Source organism: Schistocerca piceifrons, chromosome 1 (genome assembly GCF_021461385.2).
Source record: "Schistocerca piceifrons isolate TAMUIC-IGC-003096 chromosome 1, iqSchPice1.1, whole genome shotgun sequence".
NCBI classification, from domain to species: Eukaryota; Metazoa; Arthropoda; class Insecta; order Orthoptera; family Acrididae; genus Schistocerca; species Schistocerca piceifrons.
In genome coordinates, this window is record NC_060138.1 from 452,887,620 (window position 1) to 452,907,662 (window position 20,043).

General features: G+C 40.2%; 1 protein-coding gene across 2 annotated transcripts in view; it reads left to right on the top strand.

Moving 5' to 3' along the window:
• The window catches only part of LOC124784644 (S-adenosyl-L-methionine-dependent tRNA 4-demethylwyosine synthase TYW1-like), a 97,302-nt gene that overhangs the window by 31,173 nt on the left and 46,086 nt on the right, over positions 1-20,043 (top strand). For both annotated transcript variants that reach the window (XM_047254117.1, XM_047254118.1), the window contains exons 3-5: positions 723-827; positions 1,245-1,439; positions 9,115-9,342. In XM_047254117.1, coding sequence (XP_047110073.1) covers positions 723-827; positions 1,245-1,439; positions 9,115-9,342 — 528 coding nt within the window. The remainder of the gene's footprint in view (positions 1-722; positions 828-1,244; positions 1,440-9,114; positions 9,343-20,043) is intronic.

Genomic DNA, 20,043 nt, shown 5'->3' on the forward strand with positions numbered 1-20,043 from the left:
CTCCTGCAATACACTTTCTTTCACTGAAAATAAAACAAATAAAGTTGAGCAGTTCAACCTTGTGTTTTGGCACTAACTCTTTTTATGCAGTGGATTGATCAGTACATACAGAGTTGTCATGACTTGTCCATTATGGGTTCTAAACTCTGCAAGTAGCTGAAATTTATCAAAACAATACAAGCTTATTAGTTATTGCACTATGCCAAACTCTGACAATAGTTTAAATTTGCACATTAGTTTGACTTCTACTATTATATACAAATTGAGATGTTTTTTTTTTGGTGGGGGGGGGGGGGGGGGGTTGGGAGGGAGATTCCCCCTCCCCCCTACACTTGTTCGTGGTTCTTGTGCTGTCCACTTTGATCAGAAATATTGGACTTCTGAGCAGACTCCAAATTTAGGATGATAGATATTAGGTTCTTACTTGTGGTGGAAAAATGATTTCATGGGAATTAATGAAGCAAGGGGGAAAAAGAGTTATTGAGAGATGGTTGGTGTGAAACAAGGAGAGTTACTGATGCACAGCAATACGTCATTATGCTATGGTTTCATTCTCAGTCTACTTACTTTGTTCTGTATAAGATTTTAAATGTGACAGTATTGTATTACTAAATAATTGCAAAGTGTAGTTAAATATTTATCTGATTTTTAGTGACCATAGGGAACCTACATATGTAGACAGGTAAAAATCCTATAATAAAGTGGGTGCATTTTATTTTCAGGCTTTTGCATCACAACTTTGTGACAGGATAAAGGCAGCTAAAGATACATCAGTTAAAGTAGTTGATTTGGCAAGCTACGATCCAGAAGATAACCTTGTGAATGAGGTAGGTCTTGAAATTAACTCTATAAAAATACTTCTAATGTGATTTGGTTTTTTGCTCTGTATTTTTAGTGTAATAATGAATTGATTTTAGTGTTTAGTACAGTCTTAATAAAATGGTTACCTTTGTTGTGATAAATCTTTCCTCTATGAAAAAATATCTGACCCATGTGTAAATCTTATTAGCTTGAAGTAACTTCATTTTGATTGATCAATGTCAGCTACAACAGTAATACTTTATTGTTATAACTTCTGTGCCATTTGCACATCTACTTTGATACATCTCTTTAAATCAAGAAACAGAGACTTCTGCAAGTGAAATAACATTTTGTGGAAGTAAGGAGGAGAGTGAGTAAATGTGGGGTCTCAAGATAACAATCCACAAGTATGATTCTTAATTATGTAAATTTGTTTTCCACAGTGTACTGGAAACATTTTATCAGTGTTCCTGTTGCCAACACACAATGAAGGAAAACCACCAGAGGGAGGGTCTTGGTTTTACACCTGGTTAGAAGAGGCTGTGAATGACTTCAGATTGTCCAGAGGTATATTAAAAGACATGAAATATGCTGTATTTGGTCTTGGAAATTCACAATATGGCGAAAATTACAATGTGGTAAGCATCTTTGCATGTGTAGTTACATTCTTTCCTCTCTTCAGGCAAGTTTTGGGAAACATGCAGTACTTCAGTATAATTTTGGAATCTTTCCTGGTGTGCAGCTGCTTTTAGTCTCATAAGAGCTATCGTGGCAGCAGCTGGTGACAATGTGTAATTAGGTCTTCAAGAAAGAACGTGAATAGTAGCTAATTTTGTTGAACTGAGAATATGATTAATTGTAGGGCATATAATTAGATAAATAATTGATTTTTGAAATGAGGAAAAATTCCCATCACAAAGTTGAACTTAAAAGAATTTGTTTACGAGGGTGATCCCACAAGTACTAGGCCTGACCGAGAGGTGGCAGTCGTCATCGAAAAATATCTCTGGTGTGTGTGTGTGTGTGTGTGTGTGTGTGTGTGTGTGTGTGTGTGTGTGTGTCCTTTTTTCCCCCTAAGGTAAGTCTTTCTGCTCCCGGGATTGGAATGACTCCTTACCCTCTCCTTCCCTCTTTCCTGATGAAGCAACCGTGGGTTGCGAAAGCTACCTTGAAAAAGGAAAAGCCATCAACGGCGAGTATTATGTGAACTTATTGCAATGTTTGGGCGGAGAAATCAAGCAAAAACGGCCAAGAAGGAAGTGTTGTTTCTTCAGGACAATGCACCAGCTCACAAGTCCGTTATTGCAGTGGTCAAAATTAATGATTTAAAGTTTCATTACCTCATGCACCCTATTCATCACATTTAGCCCCCTCGGATTATTTTCTGTTACCAAACTTGAAAAAATGGCTCGGTGGTTGAAGATTTTCAACAAATGAAGACATGATGTTGGCAGTTAATGGCTATTTTGAGGAGTTAGACAGTTCTCATTATAAAAAGGGTATCGAAAATTTTTGTTTTCTTTATGGGGTCGGGTACGTATGGGACCACCCTCATATCCCAAAGGAGCTTTCTTGTAAGAATGTATGATTGTTGCTTTCTTTGATGGATCCTTGTGAACATTGGCCATTATTTGGTGCTCAAACAGAAGTTTTGTTCGGATGTAAGATTAATGCATCAAGAAATTGCTGCAGCATATCTTTCTCCTGACAGTGGATAAACGGAGTTATTGATGCAAGTAGATATGTTAACTGCGTGTTGGAATAACCAGCTCATATTTCTTCCTCGCAATTATATTTGAGTTTATTTTATCAGTATAATTCTCTCTACATTTAGGTTCAAGTCACATTTGATAGAGTTCTTTTAATTTTCTAAATTTCTTTCCACAGCTTTGCTTTTGGAGCAAATTTTTCCACAAACAGTTGTTATAAAATGTAAAAAGGTATTTGAAATTTAAAACTACTGTAAAAAAATTGGATAGCTATTTGAATAGCAATAGCTTATTCTTTATAGTGATTTTAGTGGTTTGTAATTGCAATTCTTCTCATGTGTGTTTGTGATTGTACTTTAAGGCAGTTTAAATGAATTGATTTATGTACTATAATTTTGTGTGGTGTTCAGTGAATATGCAATATAACGTGGCACACAAAAGTACTCTGTTGCTGTGTGTATATGGTACCACTGGTTAGTCACTGAATTTGTTATGCTTGGATAATGATGTGTAGACATTAACAAATTTGCCCCAACACTCTTTCATGCATACCTGTACGTGAGCAATTATAAGCTCATACATTAGATGTAATTTTATATCAGTAATTACAGTATAACTTGTAATAATATAATAGGATGATAAAAAAGTGATGCACCATGCGGCAGCAGAACACACACATAAAAGAAGATTATAATTCGGAAAGGTTTTGGAGCTCCTTTCTTCAGGCAGAAGGGTTGAATGCGAACATCCCATCCAGTAAGTCTCCCCTGACTCACGGTTCTAGGTGACTTTTCCAAAATCTGTCCCTTTTCCTAGATCTCTCCAGTCCTATTCTTTCGCCCCTCGTCCTTTCCCTTCACCCTTTTGCCTGAAGGAGTGACTGGCTCTGAAAGCTTCCCTAATTATAACTTTGTTTTATGTATGTGTTCTGCCACTGCTCAGTGAGTAGATATTTTCTCTCTCCTGTTATATTGTCAAAAACTTATTGTTTTCCGTAACATAACTCATTAGATGAAAATGGAACAGCTTACTGCACCAGTCACTTGTTAACTACTTCACCAAATGTTTTCTTGATTTGTATGATCTTAAGATGGAAAATATGAAAACTGGACTGTTTTAGTGGTTGGTGAACAGCACAATTTTTGCAAGAACAAGCCAAATGACGAATAGTGTAATCTTGTGCCGATCAAATGTCCTTGTGCTGATCAAATGTCCTTTTGGTCAAGAAAAACAACTTTGTGTAGGTAACATGGTTAATGGGGGTGCAGAAGAGATATGAAGCTGGGAGGGTAACACATAGCATGGTAGTGGTGGAGGAAGATGCTGGACTGCTGCCTGTGGGAGTGTGCAGGATTGTGGCGGGGACAAGATGGTGGGCTTCTAGGTACAGCTTAGGGAGGGCTTTGCTGAGGGAAGGGGGGGTGTGGGAAAGAAGAGGAGGAGAGAGACTACACAGGTAACTCAGGGCGATAGATGGCATGTGTGAGGGTGAAGTAAAGCAGAGAAATATAGGCAAATGGAGGACAGGGACTAGCAGTGGTTGAGGGCAGGGGGTGCTCGGGAACAAATGATACATTGCCAGGAAAGTTCCCACTGACACCATTCAGAGAGGCTTGTTAGTGGGAAGGATCCAGATGCAATGCAGCAGCTGTTGAAGCCAAATACGCCTTATTGCTTGTAATTCCAGGCATAATTATATGTGTAGGGAGTATGTGGGATGCAGGACACTGCAGCTATGAGACTAAAGGGATGCCTTGCTGTGTATTGTACACACATCAAAAAGTTTTGCAACACCCCGGTTCCCAGAACTCCTGAAGATAGTTGCTGACTGAGGATATTGTATCACAGACAAAGTCCCTTTGACTGTTCAGAGATGTCACTAAACACACCCAAAGATGTAAACAACCACACATGAGCAGCGCCTATTAGGCGGAGGGGGTCTGACAGCTGATGAGTTTCAGTCATTCTACCAGGAAGTAGTTACATGGCTCGTGTTGTCTGTAGTTCAACCATGCCAAGACGATCAATACTGCAGTTCTATTGTGTCCGCATTGTTACATCGTGCCAGGAAGGGCTCTCAACAAGGGAAGTGTCTAGGCGTATCAGAGTGAACCAAAGCGATGTTGTTTGGACATGTAGCAGATAAGAGAGAGACAGCAACTGTCGATGACATGCCTCGCTCAGGCCGCCCAAGGGTTACTACTGCAGTGGATGACCGCTACCTACAGGTTATGGCTCAGAGGAACCTGACAGCGACACCACCATGTTGAATAATGCTTTTCGTGCAACCACAGGACATTGTGTCACGACTCAAACTGTGCACCATAGGTTGTATAATGCGCAACTTCACTACTGACATCCATGGTGAGGTCCATCTTTGCTACAACGAGACCATGCAGCGCAGTACAGATGGGCCAAACAACATGCCGAATTGACCCTCAGGATTGGCATCACGTTCTCTTCACATATGAGTGTCGCTTATGCCTTCCACCAGACAATCGTCCGAGATGTGTTTGGAGGCAACATGGTCAGGCTGAACACATTACACATTGTCCAGTGAGTGCAGAGAGGCGGAGGTTCCCTGCTGTTTTGGGGTGGCATTATGTGGGGCCGACGTATGCCACTGGTGGTCATGGAAGGTGCCGTAACGGCTGTACGATTTGTGAATGCCATCCTCCGACCGATAGTGCAACCATATCAGCACCATATTGGCGACGCATCTCATGGATGACAATTCGTGCCCCCATCGTGCACATCTTGTGAATGACTTCCTTCAGGATAATGACATCGCTCGACTAGAGTGGCCAGCATGTTTTCCAGACATGAACCCTACCAAACATGCCTGAGATAAATTGAAAAGGGCTGTTTATGGACGATGTGACCCACCAGCCGCTCTGAAGGATCTACGCTGAATCACCGTTGAGTAGTGGGTCTATTGCTACCAACAGTGCCTTGATGAACTTGGGGATAGTATGCCACAACGAATACAGGCATGCATCAATGCAAGAAGGTGTGCTACTGGATATTAGAGGTATTGATGAGTATTACAGCAATTTGGACCACCACCTCTGAAGTGCTCGCTGTATGGTAGTACAACATGCAATATAAAAGGTGGAAATGATGTTTATGTTGATCTCTATTCCAATTTTCTGTACAGGTTCTGGAACTCTCGGAACCGAGGTGATGTAAAACTTTTTTTGATGTGTGTATATTGGTGAGATGATTGCTCCAGGGCGGCACAGAAGTCAGTGTGTCATATGGTGTGTGCTAAATGGGTCGAAAGTGTGTGCAGTTTGGGAGACAAAAAGGAAATAAAGGGGAGTAGAAAAAGAGAAATGCAAATACTGAGTAGTGTAATGGAATAGAGAGGAAACAGTAATAGGTTGTACGTGAAAGAGGAGCCATTGGACAACATCCAGTAATCGAAAACTGAGGTTAGAATAGCAGTATGAGTATTAAGATAGATTGCTAACCGCTGCATAGAGGTGCTATTGAACAGCGGTTGGGATGTTTAATAGTAGATTGTCTGAATTTAGCTATCGCGCATGCACACGGTACTGTGTAAGGTAAATGAGGGTGGTTTGATAAGTTGTTAAAAAAAAAAAGCAAGAAAAAATGTTTGTTTTGTAAACAACTCGCCTTACTCAGATAACTTACGAGAATGCAGCCAGGTGACATCAACAGGAGCACTCCCTGCCATTTTCAAGGCAAAACTGCAGCAAGCAAGTGCTGTGCAATGGAATTTAAAACTTTGGTTTTCAGACACACTCTGGAAAATAACACTCTCGCACACTGTAATTACTAGGAGAAGGGAGAGTGCATGACTCCATGCAGAATTTCAGCAGAACCACCACCTCAAGGTATAAGGTTGCTTGCTAATTTAATTTCAATAGTTTCCTTAATAACACCATTCCAATTGCTGAAGTATGTAAGAATCTCTGTGTTGTTATATTCCATAGGATGACTGTTGCCGAGCTAATGTTCTGCAGTGGCCTGTCTGCTTGGCTGTTGTAAGCATGTGTGCTACTTGTGCTCAGTTCACCGGTCCTCCAAACTCCTGTTAATCTGACCAATATATAACATGCCGCAATTGCGAGGAATATGGTAGACACCTGCCTTACACGAAGAAAGACCACCTTTACGGAACCTAAAAGGACCCTGATCATATGTCGTGGTCAGAAAACACATTCACATCATACTTCCACAAGTCTATGGCCTCCTTACACTGGGAGCATTTCGAACAAGATTTGTCATATTCATTAACCTAAAAGTAAATGTACGGTGCAGAGTCTATCCCTTCAAATGAAAATGTTTAGTAACAGCCCGAAACTCTGTTGCCTCCGTTTTCTGTCGTAGACAATACTCTGACCAATTCATATGGCTGTCAACAATGAACTGTATGCTGTACATTGTTGGAATTCTTTATTCAATCATTGGAATAATCAAGCTTACCAACTATGAAGGTGCAAAAAATGTTCCATTCTTTCATGGAAATTTACCGGATTTATCACGAGCCCTATTCTGTATCATTCATACCGATCGGTGTGATAGGTTAGCCTTGGTAGTGAAGTCATTTTGGTTCATTAACTGCAGTTCCTATTGTGTAAGCTTCTGAGATCTGTTACCAATCGGTCCGCATATTTTTTGGCAGCTCTACCAAGAGGTGGTTAGGTTTTGGTATGGCCACTTGTTTGGTTCGATGTGGTTTGTTAAGAGATAGAATTTCGTATTTAGTTTTGGATTTAGTGATTGTTTTGCTGAAAAATCATCAGGCTGCATCTGAGTGGGAAGTGAGTTCATAATAGACTGTTTTCCTTTGTTAGAAATATGGTTTGTGTTGTTGTTACTGTGAAAGATTATAACATCAAAAAAACATTTTTGGTCAATAGTCTCAAAAATTACTTGTTATTTTTACGTAATTAAGAGTTTAAAAATCATTAAGATGTCAGCTCTGCTTACATATATTAGAAGAGTGTTAGCTGAAATTCCAAGTGACTTTATGTTTCTATTGTAGATGATTTAGTTATTAATTATTGAAACGTGTTTACAAGTTTTAAGCAGCAATGGAAAGGAATTTTGTGAAGCGTGATAGTTGAAACCTTCAAAAATTTCATGCATTTATGGCTTACACATGCATCATTCTGCAACGAAGTCAGCTTGTGTCCCTCTCCATTAAACTCATTAAAAATAGAGAACACGCTGCATAGTGGTTGTCATGGCCAAGTGGTTAAGGCAAGATAAAGGTCGTAGGTTCGCATCCTGCTGGGTATAAAATTTTTTTCCTCTTTGTGCTTGTACCATATTCTGAGACTTCATCATTCGTGGAAGTTAGGTATTTTTTGGCATTAGTTGTTGTTATTTACATATAAGAGCATGCTTTCTTAGTAATGAGTATCTTCAATTTTGTGACTTCTATTTTGTTTAAAAAATGAAAGATGAAATTGCTGTGCTTGAAGCAACTGACAGTGAAATTTGTTTTCTTGTCACAAATAATTCACTTTCTCTCTCTCTCTCTCTCTCTCTCTCTCTCTCTCTCTCTCTCTCTCCCTCTCTGAATATGTAGTGATATCAGTGTATGTGGTTAGACAGGAATCCAAGAGCACAGCTTAAATAACTATGAATGAAACTAGCTGCAATCATTTTTATACTCTTGCTTGTCACAAGTATTTACCTGCGATCAGGCAGAGATGAAGGATTCCCACCATATTACTTTTAGATTATACCACTATATATGAAACATTTTGATTCATCAAATGCAGGTTATAAACTTTGATGACCTTGTGTAGCTGCATTCGCCACTTGCTCTCGAAAAGGCTTTTTTAAAATCTAGTTTATAAGAACCAAATCGTTGATGTATTACATTGGGGAGTAGGCTAATTGATCATTTTAACCACATTCTGCACGTCTTCTTAATCCAAAAAACAATTATTCGGATGTTTTTAATTCTATATTTGTGCAGTGTGGCACTACACACCATTCCCAACTCATTTTCTGAAACGTAAAATCCAAAATAAGATGTCAGAGTCAATGAGAATAAAATGACACAATACGGCATTTATGACAATTTACAGAACACATTCAAGTACCGTTTTGTTGTTGTCCATGCATGGAAACACATGATCAAGGAAATTGAACAGTAATACGTACTCTAAACACCCTTTTTGATACTAGGAAGAATATAGCTTGCCTGTGTCAGCTGCTAGCCCCCTTAGGTTCATCATGGTACTGTGCCTGCTGCAATGTACATGCATGGATCTGCAGCTGCTTGCTTTTGATTGGGTGGCATGAGGAGAACCGACAACAGTGTGTCAGTTTATTAGAACTGGAATGCTTATGGAATAATGTGTGTGTGTGTGTGTGTGTGTGTGTGTGTGTGGGGGGGGGGGGGGGGGGGGAGGTTCTCCTTCGATAATCAGGCCACTCAGTGTGCTCATCTGCTGAACTGATCAGTAGAGTGGCCAAAAGGTACAGAATAGGGCCGTAGACCACCCTCGTATTTGTTTTGAAAATATTGACACCTGCTTGATGCTTTCAGCTTACAATGATGCTTGCTATTGTTTCATTTGTTGTGCCACTTCATTTCACAAACTCATTTTTTTCACAGGTTGCAAAGAATGTTGACAAATGGCTACATAAACTGCAAGCTTGCCGTGTTCTGAGACTGGGCTTGGGTGATGAGAATTCCAAAAGCCAGAAGTGGACAATGCAGGAAGACTTTCTGCACTGGTCACAAATACTAATAAATAGGTTAGAGAAGTGGCAACTGGAATTTAAGACTGAGAGGAAAGGTTGTAATTGTGTGTCTGAAGACTGTGATCATGAGAAAGAAATGGTAAATTTTGTTCTGTATTCTTATTTCAAAAATAAATGTGGTATTAATTTCAACCTCCTGTGATTGTGTTCTAATGATCTGTGACATTGGTAAACACTAAGTGATCAAAAGTATCAGGAAACCTACTAGTGCCAACCTTCACCTTCATGATGTCTCGAACCCTGCTAGGGATACTTTCAGCGAGATGTCTGTGGATGAGAGCTGAAACCAGAGGAGGTAGTGATGCTGAATGCTGGGGTCAGGAGCGAAGTTATCCTTAAAACTCATCCCAAAGGTGTTCCTTTGGGTTCAGGTTGGGACTTAAATTGCCTCATTGGTGTTGCTTTATGACAGGGTGCCGATACAGTCAGTCATCATTACCAAAATGTACAAAATGCTGTAAAATGTGTTTATGTCCATCCACATTTTGCGTTACCATAAGCGCAATGAGGAGGCATTCCCTAATCATGAGAAAATACCATTATGCTGTAACAGCACCTTCTATGCACTTTATTGATGCCATTAAACATGACGGCAGGTAATGTTCTCCAGGCATTCACCAAATCCAAACCTTTCCATTGGATTGCCACAGGGTATAGCACATTTTGTTCCAAACTGCAGTCACTCAATTCGACAACGCAAGCACGGCGGACTTCACTTCTGGAAGGAGGTTCTGCATACCAACCACATATCGGACATGACCTCTAATACATGGCTTCCTCCTCTGGCGGGAGGATCCACCACTCTGTGAGGTTTGTGGTGTGCCACTTCCAAATCAGCATATTTTTGCAAGATGTGTCCTATATACTGGTATTAGAACAGCCTTCAGTCTTGATGGAGATCTGCCCACCATCCTCACCAATCCTGATTCCAGTGTTAAGAGAGGTGAAATGTTGTGAACAGTCAGGCTTCCTACCTAAATTGGTGGGTAAGGGAGGCAGACTTTAATGCATTATAAACTGCTCCGAATGTGGGGACAGCCTTCATCCCCACCCATGAGACGGGCATGCTGACTTTTCGTCAGGGTGCTGATGGCCATGATGTTGAGTGCCCCTCACCTGAAATAATCATCATCACCAGTTCTTTCCAGTCAACCATTTTGTGGTAGTGTTGCTCTTTCCACCACATTTAGCATCACTTGGCATTGAGTACAGAAATTTGTGGTTTATAAATAGTGCTCAACTATTGTATCCCATTCCTTTTCACTCTCTTTGCACAGTCATTCTGTTGGCTGTACTGGAATTCAACAGTGATTCCTTCTGCTGATTTCATGAGGGTTTTATTTTTTACAACCACTCTCCACAATGCTCTTCAGTTCCTCTCCATCAGTACACGAGGTGTCCGCCCCCGGTAGCTGAGTGGTCAGCGCAACAGACTGTCAATCCTAAGGGCCCGGGTTTGATTCCCGGCTGGGTCGGAGATTTTCTCTGCTCAGGGACTGGGTGTTGTGTTGTCCTAATCCTCCTCCTCATTTCATCCTCATTGACGTGCAAGTCGCCAAAGTGGCTTCAAATCGAAAGACTTGCACCAGGCATGCGGTCTATCCGACGGGAGGCCCTCGTCACTACTATGTCATGTAGTACACAAGGTCTGCATGGTTTAGCTGTCATTGTTCCCTCAGAATTCCACTTCACATCATCAACAGTCAACTTCGTGGGTTTAGAATGGTTGAAATGTTCCTGGTGGCTTTATTACTTGTGTGACATCCAATGACTAATTTGTTAAAAGTCATTGAGCTCTCCTGACCAATCTGTTCTGGTGTTACAGCTTGGCTACTGACAATATGATACTCCCCATCTCCATTTATACTGGCACATCCTCATCACGTGAAGTTTAGTGGTCAGTTCCTCACTATATGGGGTATCCAGGTACTTTTGATCAGATAATATACATTCTAAACAAGATGACACACTAAAAACACAGTTATCCTGCTGCTATCCTAAATAATTGAACATATCTTGTTAAGCTTGTCATTGTTTTCTTAAATTACTGATTATGTATTATCAAATGTTCATTCAGGAAATTTGAGACACCTTTCCATGTGTTTTGCATGCCGAGGCAGTATTTATAAGCATTGTAAGCACTGTATCAGATCTGTAAAAGGTATTGCTTATGCAGTTGATAATGACTTTTCAGGAACTTTTTTCAGAAATAAGTGGTGTATTTTGATGTTCAGTGTTTTATACATAAGTGTGCATGCGCACGTATGCGCGCAGTTAAAGCAGCGTACAGGCAACATTAGCTACCTATGGTCATACGTGATGTGCTTTGGTCTTCAGTTCAGAGCATGGCCAAGATCGTTTATTTGTAGCTTTAGTAAAACCCACCATCTGCACTGTGTTTGGGATGAAGAATTTTTGAGATTTATTTGTGGCAAGCGACAAGTGACACAGTGACATGGATGCAGTCTTCAGAGCAAAGGTCCAGATAAGCAATTAGGAGAAACTGCTTGCACTGTATTGGAAACAAACTTGCTTGTGCCACGGAATGATCTCAAGCCATATTTCCTTTTGGTGTAATTCGTGACTGAAAGAATTGCACGGGGCTTAAGAGATGTGGTTTATTACCTCAAAAATTACTCAGTGTGTATTTTACATAATAGAAGAATAGTGGAATAGACTGACAGATGGAAAGACTTTTATACCAATTCCGGCAAACTGGTGATTGTTGATGAAGGATAAAGATGACAGTTATATTTAGACACTTACTGTTTTTCGAGTAACACAGGGACAGTTCCTTGTTTTTCATACGTTTAACAAGTGCAAGTAAAAGTGAAGTATGTACATACCATCTGACCAACAAACAAGCTAATGCAGAGCTCAGAGTGAAACTTACATGAAACACTCTGTCATAACAAGTACCTTGGTGTCACCCTTGACCGCACCCTTTCATATAGAAAACATCTTGAAAATACTGCTGCCAAGATAAAAACTTGTAACAATATTATTAAAAAATTGTGTGGAATGACATGGGGAGCTTCAGCACATACCTTGTGCATGTCATCCATTGCACTAGTCCTCTCAGCAGCCGAGTATTGTGCCCCGATGTGGCTAAACAGCTGCCACACTAACTTGATTGACGTACAGTTGAAACACACTATGCAGTTAATAAACAGGGCAATCCGACGAACACCAATTTATTGGCTTCCTCTGGTAGGTAACATCCATCCACCTGCTATCCGCAGAAGCAAGGCCTTGCTTAGGGAATACTGTAAGATACAGGAAAACCTGGAATTACCCATACAGGAAGACAGCCCAATTTTACGATGAAATAGACTCCATTCAAGAAACCCACCATTATGGCAAGCAACATAACTAAATACCAGTAATAATGGTTTGAGAGACCTGTGGAACCAAAGCTGGTTCCGAAAGTATAATTGCGATACTGCTGGCACAGAGCTCAACAGGAAACTGTGGGTCAAACTGAATAGAGCTCACACAACGGGCATGGACTATGTGCAGATTCTCTTTACAAATGGGGTGCTACAGAGCCTCCGGTTTGTACTGTGAGGCTCTGAAATAGACAATCAAGCACATTAAAGATGAATACCCCATGCGTTCCTACCAGGGGAGCTGGAGCGCCTCATGGAAGCTGATGATATGCTTCTTATATGGATTAGGAACCTAGATATTGACATTTAGTTAGTTTTATATGTAGTTTTGTATTTTCATATTCCTGATATGTACTGTATTACTAATTACCTGTAATTTTAAATTGCATGTGAGCCATACGATAAATAACATCAAGTAGAATTGTAGGCTCATCTAACCCACTGCATGATGATGTAATTATAATTAGCAACTCTTTACATAATTGTGTGTAAATCCATGTTCAACTTCTGCGTATGGCAGTGCCTTTGTCTCCGCAAAAGTAATAATCTGTAAGAGTTGTTGTTAAGGGAGCCAAATAAACCCCTTCTAGTTTTATACCTCATAGAATTGTCAATTCCATCAGAAGTTGCTGTCATCGTCATTGTCATTGTCTTCAGTCCTAAGACTGGTTAATGCAGCTTTCAGCACTACTCTATCCTTTGCAAGCCTTTTAATCTCCGAATGACTGCTGCAGCATACATCCATGTGAACTTCCTTATTTTATTCATTTCTTAGTCTCCCTCTACAAGTTTTACCCCCTACTCTTCCCTCTATTAAAAACAGATGATAATTTGATGACTCAGGATATGTGCTGTCAAGTAATCCCTTCTTTTAGTCAGGTGGTGCCATAAATGTCTGGTTTCCCCAGTTCAGTTTAGCACAAACTCATTAGTTACTTGATCTACCCATCTAATCTTCAGCATACTTCTGTAGCACCACATTTACCGAACTTCTATTCTCTTCTTGTCTAAATCTCTTATCTACATTTAACTACTGTACAAGGTTACGCTCCAGACAAATCCATTCAGAAAAGACTTTCTAGAATTTAATTTTGTATTTTATGCTAGCAAATTTCCCTTTTTCTGAAATGCTGTACTTCGATGATCGTCAATTATTTTGCTGGCTAAATTAACAAAACTTGTCTACCACTTCTACCATCTCATTTCCTAATCTGATTCCCTTAGCATCACCAGTTTAATTTGACCACATTCCATTACCCTTGATTTGCTTTTGCTGATTTTCTTGTTTCCTTGAAAAGACACTGTCCATTCCGTTAAACTTACAATGTCATTGGGAAACTACAAAGTTTTTATTTCTACTTGCTGAACTTCTATTCCTTCTCCCAATTTTTCTTTTCTTTTCTGCTTGCTGACTCTACTGATCGAATAATGTCGGGAATGAGCTACAACCCTGTCTTACTCGAGAATCAAAGTGCATGAAAGAGAAGCAGGGGTTTTTCAACCATAGCTTGCCTTTCATGCACTTTGATTCATACAACTGTAGTCTGGTTTCTCTAAAAGTTTATCCCCTTATTTTACCCCTGCTAGAGCTCAAACAAGATGACTTGGCCTCTGCACAGAAAGGCATTCTTGTTCTCGGTGAGTCCATCCCTCTGTTATGAAGAGGCGGCTGCCTCTGCCTCCAACTTGTTGTTGTCACTGAGCTTTGTCCATTATGAACAAAACATTCTCCACCTGGATTGGCTACTCTGAGGGAAGGAGGACATAGCAACTGCTTTTCAACTGTTCTCAAACAATTTAAAAGAAACTATTCAGAAAAAAAAGATTCTCACACACCTCATAGCCTCATTCATCAAGTTCCTAATGCAATGTCTATCATTTTGTTAAAGGCCATAGCATGAAATTGAATGGTTTGCAAGGAAAAGTAGGTGTTGCTATGAATTAGTGTTTGACTCGTGTTAGATCATATATTGCTGCTGTCAAAACTGTGCTAACCTGTTGAATTTTTCTTTAACCCTGAGATGAGGTCTATATCTATCACAAATCTTGAAATAGTGGATTGGATATAGTGCCTTCACCTCCGATCATGTGCGCAAATGATATGTTGGAGGAAAAATATTTTTAATATCCATCATATCTCATAAACTTTTTGAGGTAACTGAACAAAATTTTGGTAACTGATAGCATGCAAAGCAGAGTGTATTTTCCCACATAGCTAACATGCAAAAGTTTCTTATCTACTGCGATATACGAGTGACTACATATTTTTGCAATGAAATAGTGTTATTATTTTAAGGACGATTGATGGCTGGTGAAGTGAGAATTAGTATAGATTTGTAACAATGTAAGTTAAGGATCACACTTTTATTTTCCTACAGAGCAAGAGTCTTACTTGTGTGCAGTTGTTAGAGTAATAGTAGCTGTTTAAAGTTTATCACAGCTGCAACTGTGCTAACATGTTTCCTAAAACCTGTTGTATTTTAGGAAAAAAGTTAATTTTAACAAGGCAATGAGAGAAAAAAAATCTAAAAGACAGTTGAAAATAAATTTCAGCATAATCCTGTGTCTATTGTGTTTTAAAAACTAAATGGGTGGCTTGTCAAATTATTACTCGTAGTGGCATAACCTGTTAATATGATGGTTTGTAGACTTGCTATCTGTAGGTTAGAAGTTCTTTGTGATAGATGTTTGCATGAAGGGTTTACCTGTAGAACTACACCTCCGTGATATTCACGCCAATCAGCATCTGGTTTCTTTGGGACTGGAATTAGTACCTTCTTCTTGAAGTCCGAGGTTATTTTGCCTGTCTCATACATCTTGCTCACAAGGTGGCATAGTTTGGTAATGGATAACTCTTCAAAGGATCTCTATAGTTATGGGGGAGCGTTGTCTACTCCAGGGACCTTGTTTCTTAGGTCTTTCGGTGCATTATTGAAGCCATTCATGCAGTAGCATATTTCCCATCTTATTTTCATCTACTTCCTCTTTACTGTCTATAACTGTTGCCTTCAAGTTAATTTCCCTTCTACAGTCTCTCTAAATAGTCCTTCCACCTATGTGTTCCCTTCTTTGCTTATTACTAACTTTCCATTTGAGCTCTTCACATTCACACAACAGCTTATCTTTCCTCCCAAGGTCTCTCTAATTTTCCTATAGGCTGTATCTATCTTTTCCCTAGCTATACATTCGTCTATAATTTTACACTTGTCCTCTGGCCACTGCTTAGTCATTTTACACTTTCTGTAAATTTTATTTATTAGAAGTCTGTATTACCTTTCACCTGGTTCATTTGCTGCGTTTCAAATTTTCTCATTTTGTCGACCAAATTCAATATCTCGTGTGATACCGAAGAATTTTTATTAGGCCTTGCTTTTTATTATTTGATCCTTTGCTGCCTTCACTATTTCAGCTCTGAAAGCTACCCAATCATCTTCTGCTGTATTCCTTTCACTTGTTCAATTAATTGCTCTTGAATACTCTTTGAAAATCTAAACGCCCTTTGGTTATTTCAATTTATCCATGTCCCACGTCCTTAATTGCCCACTGTTTTGCAATGTCTTCAGTTTTAATTTTCAGAATATAACAAATAAATTATGATAAGAGTCCACATCTTCCCCTGAAAATTTTGTTGCAGTTTAAAATCTGGTTTCGAAATCTATCATACAATTATATAATCAGAGACCTTCCAGTGTCTCCTGGTTGCTTCCACGCATACAACCTTCTTTAATGAGTATTAAACAAAGTACCAGCGATGATTAAATTATGCTCTTTGCAAATTTCAACCAGGTGGTGTCCTTTTTCATTTTTTCCCGCAGTGCATATTTTCCCACTATTCATTTTCCTACTATCAAATTTCAGTTTTCCATCACAATAAAATTGTCCACTACCTTAGCTATCTGAATAATTTCAGCATACATTAATTCAATCTCATCATCTATGAAGTTAGTTGGCAAGTAAACTTTAGTTGGGTGGTGGGTTTTATCTTGTGCCTGTCTGATTACGTAATGCGTTCACTGTTCTATTCATAGTAGCTTGCTTGCATTCGTATTTTCTTATTCGTTATTAGATCTACTCTTGCGTTACCCCTGTTTGATTGTGTATTTATATCCCTGTACTCACCTATTCTGAAGTCTTGTCCATCATGCCACTGAACTTCACAAATTACCATTACATGTGATTTCAAGCTATCAATTTCCCTTTTTAAATTTTCTAATCTACCTACCGAATTAAATTTTATTTTTCTTGATGACAACATCCTCCAGAGTTGTTCCAAGAGATCTGAATGGGGGGACTATTTTACCTAGGGATTATATTACCCAAGATGATTCCATCATCATTTAACCACACATTAGTGCTGCATGCCTTCAGGAAAAATAATGGCTGTAGTTTCTCCTTGCCATCAGTTGTTCACAATGCCAGCACAACAGGGGCATGTTGGATAATATTACAAGGCCAGGTCAGCCAATCATCCAAACTGGTGACCCTGCAACTACTGAAAAGACTGGTTCCCCTCTTCAGGAACCACATGTGTATGCGGTCTGCTCGTATACAATTCTCCATTGCAGTTGCACTAATAGTGCGGCTACCTATACTATTGAGGCACAAAAGTCACCCCTCCTTGCAAGGTCCATGGCCATTAGCAATAATATCAGGAGGATAGATTGCTACTCACTCTAAAGAGGACACATTGAGTTGCACACAGGCACATCATGAAAAGACTAGCACACTGGGCTTCTGGTCAAAACCATATTCAGAAATGAAAATAAAAAACATGCACATTTACACAGTCATTCCCCACATGTACTGCCTTTCGACGCTGGGCATGGCAGCCTTGGCTTGCAGCCGTCTAGTCCCTGCACGCTCCTCCAGACAGTGCTCTTCTCTTCCCCACCCATACCCTGCTATCCCACCTACTTCCCTGCCCTACTTCGGATTGCTCCTTTCATTAAATGCGACAGTAGCTGTCTGGTGAGAGTGGCTGGAGCTAGCAGTCTAGGTGTGTTTTTTCCTTTCATTTCTGAAGAACGCTTTGGCGAGAAGCTTTCTTTGTTGTGCTTGTCTGCAGCTCAGTGTGTCATCTTTACAGTGAGTAGCAATCTATCCTTTTCATATTATTGTTTATATTCAACCTGGACTTTCATTGCTTGAATAAGGCAATAAACAATGAAAAGTCCAGGATGGAATAACAATTTGGCCAAAAGGCCTTCTCCTGAGACAGAGAGAGAGAGAGAGAGAGAGAGAGAGAGAGAGAGAGAGAGAGAGAGAGAGAGCGCACACACACACACACACACACACACACACACACACACACACACAAGTGCAATCTCACACACATGACCACTGTCTCCAGCTGCTGTGGCTGAACTGCGGACTCAACGGCCAGAGACAGTGGTCATGTGTGTGAGAATTGCACTTGTGTGTCTCCTCTATTTCAGGTGAAGGCCTTTTGGTCAAAAGCTTAAATGTATAGCATTCTTTATGTTTTACCAGTTTGTAACTCAGTCTCCTCTACATGACTAGTAGCAATCCTACCCTTTTTGTAATGCAATAAGAATTTAACAGGTGTTATTTTCAACCAGTTTTGAATGTGTCACATGGGCCAATGTTTTTATGCCATTCAGTCAGTTCAATATGAACGTCTTTGGTGGCATGCGCAACATTGTCTGTATTCAACCTCTATCCACACTCAGGGTAACATATCCACACTAACTGTGGCAATGGCAACAATGATTCATTTCTTTAAATCATGCCAACATTGTGTTTGTTTTACCTTACCACATACATTGCTTCACCAGAATTTGCTAGGTTGCTTAGAAAATTTCCCTACTCCTCTGGAGGTGAAGAACATCAATATTGAATTGTATACGTAATGGCTTGTCGTCTGGTTTCATTATGTGAAACCGTTGCAGTTGGTAAGGATAATCAGTAAATGTTTCTGAAGGACCTGGTTAACTGTCGCCCTGGGGATTTGCGGCTCCTGCCACGTCTCAGAACAGACGTCTGCGATAAATGTTGAAAAGTCAACCATATCCATTCTGTGTTAGCTTTATTTGTTCTAGGTCATCCAGTATGATGATTCACATCATTGCATGTCGGCATACATTTTCTATACCACTGGCATATCGAAGACCACAAAGGTGGCTGCTTGCTGTGCTGTGTTTGGAAGTTCCTTTGAACTTCTGTGTCAGATTTGGTCTGAATAAACCATTCCACATACTTATCCTCTTTGTGAACCATTACCACTATTCTCCACTTGAGACAACCTGGAACACACAAAAATAAAACTTTGTGTTTGTCTGTCACAGAAGCCAAACATGATGTGAATATCTCGAATAGTTTGGATGCTATAACACATCGAAGTAGTAGTGTACTTTCTGAGACATCCCATACTTGAACAGTGAAAAGTCCAGGTTGGAATGACAATTAGATTGGCCACAGTGGCTGGAGACAATGGTCTGTGTATGTAAGCTTAAATGTCTGGCAGTTTTTTCGTTGTGCCTGTCTGTGATTATCCCCTCTAGAAGGCTTAATATACCTATATAACAGTTGTCAACAAAAAAAGGCAATATTTGCCATGTAGCAGAGATGCTGAGTTGCAGATACCCACAACAAAAAGACTGTCACAAATAAAGCTTTTGACCAGTAAGGCCTTTGTCAAAAACACCCACACGCACACGTGCAGCAAATGCAACTCGCCAACACGACATGACTGCAGTCTCAGGCAACTGAGGCCATGTGACGAGCAGCAACACCATATGGCACAGGCTGTGAACTGTGAAGCAATCATTGAAATGAAGGATGTCAGTTTGGCAGTGTGCTCAGCAACAGGGTAGCCCACTTATATCTTGGCCACAGTTTGTCAGTGGCCATTCATATGGACAGACAGCTTGTTGGTTGTCATGTCCACATAGAATGCAGCACAGTGGTTGCAGCTTAGCTTGTAGATCACATGACTGGTTTCACAGGTAGTCCTGCCTTTGATGGGATAGGTGATGTTTGTGACTGGACTAGAGTAGGTGGTGGTGGAAGGATGTATGGGACAAGTCTTGCATCTAGGTCTATTACAGGGGTATGAGGCAATGAGGTAAGGAATTGGGAGGTTGTATAGGGATGCACAAGTATATTGTGTAGGTTCGGTGGACGGCGGAATACCACTGTGGGAGGAGTGGGAAGGATAGTGGGCAGGACATTTCTCATTTCAGGGCACGACGAGAGGTAGTCGAAATCGTGATGGAAAGTGTAATTCAGTTGCTGCAGTCCTGGGTGGTACTGAGGGAAGAGGAGAATGCTTCTCTGTGGCCAGACAGGGGGGGGGGGGGGGGGACTTTGGGAGGTGGAGGGAGACTGGAAAGGTAAGGCACGGGAGATTTGTTTTTGTACAGGGTTGGGAG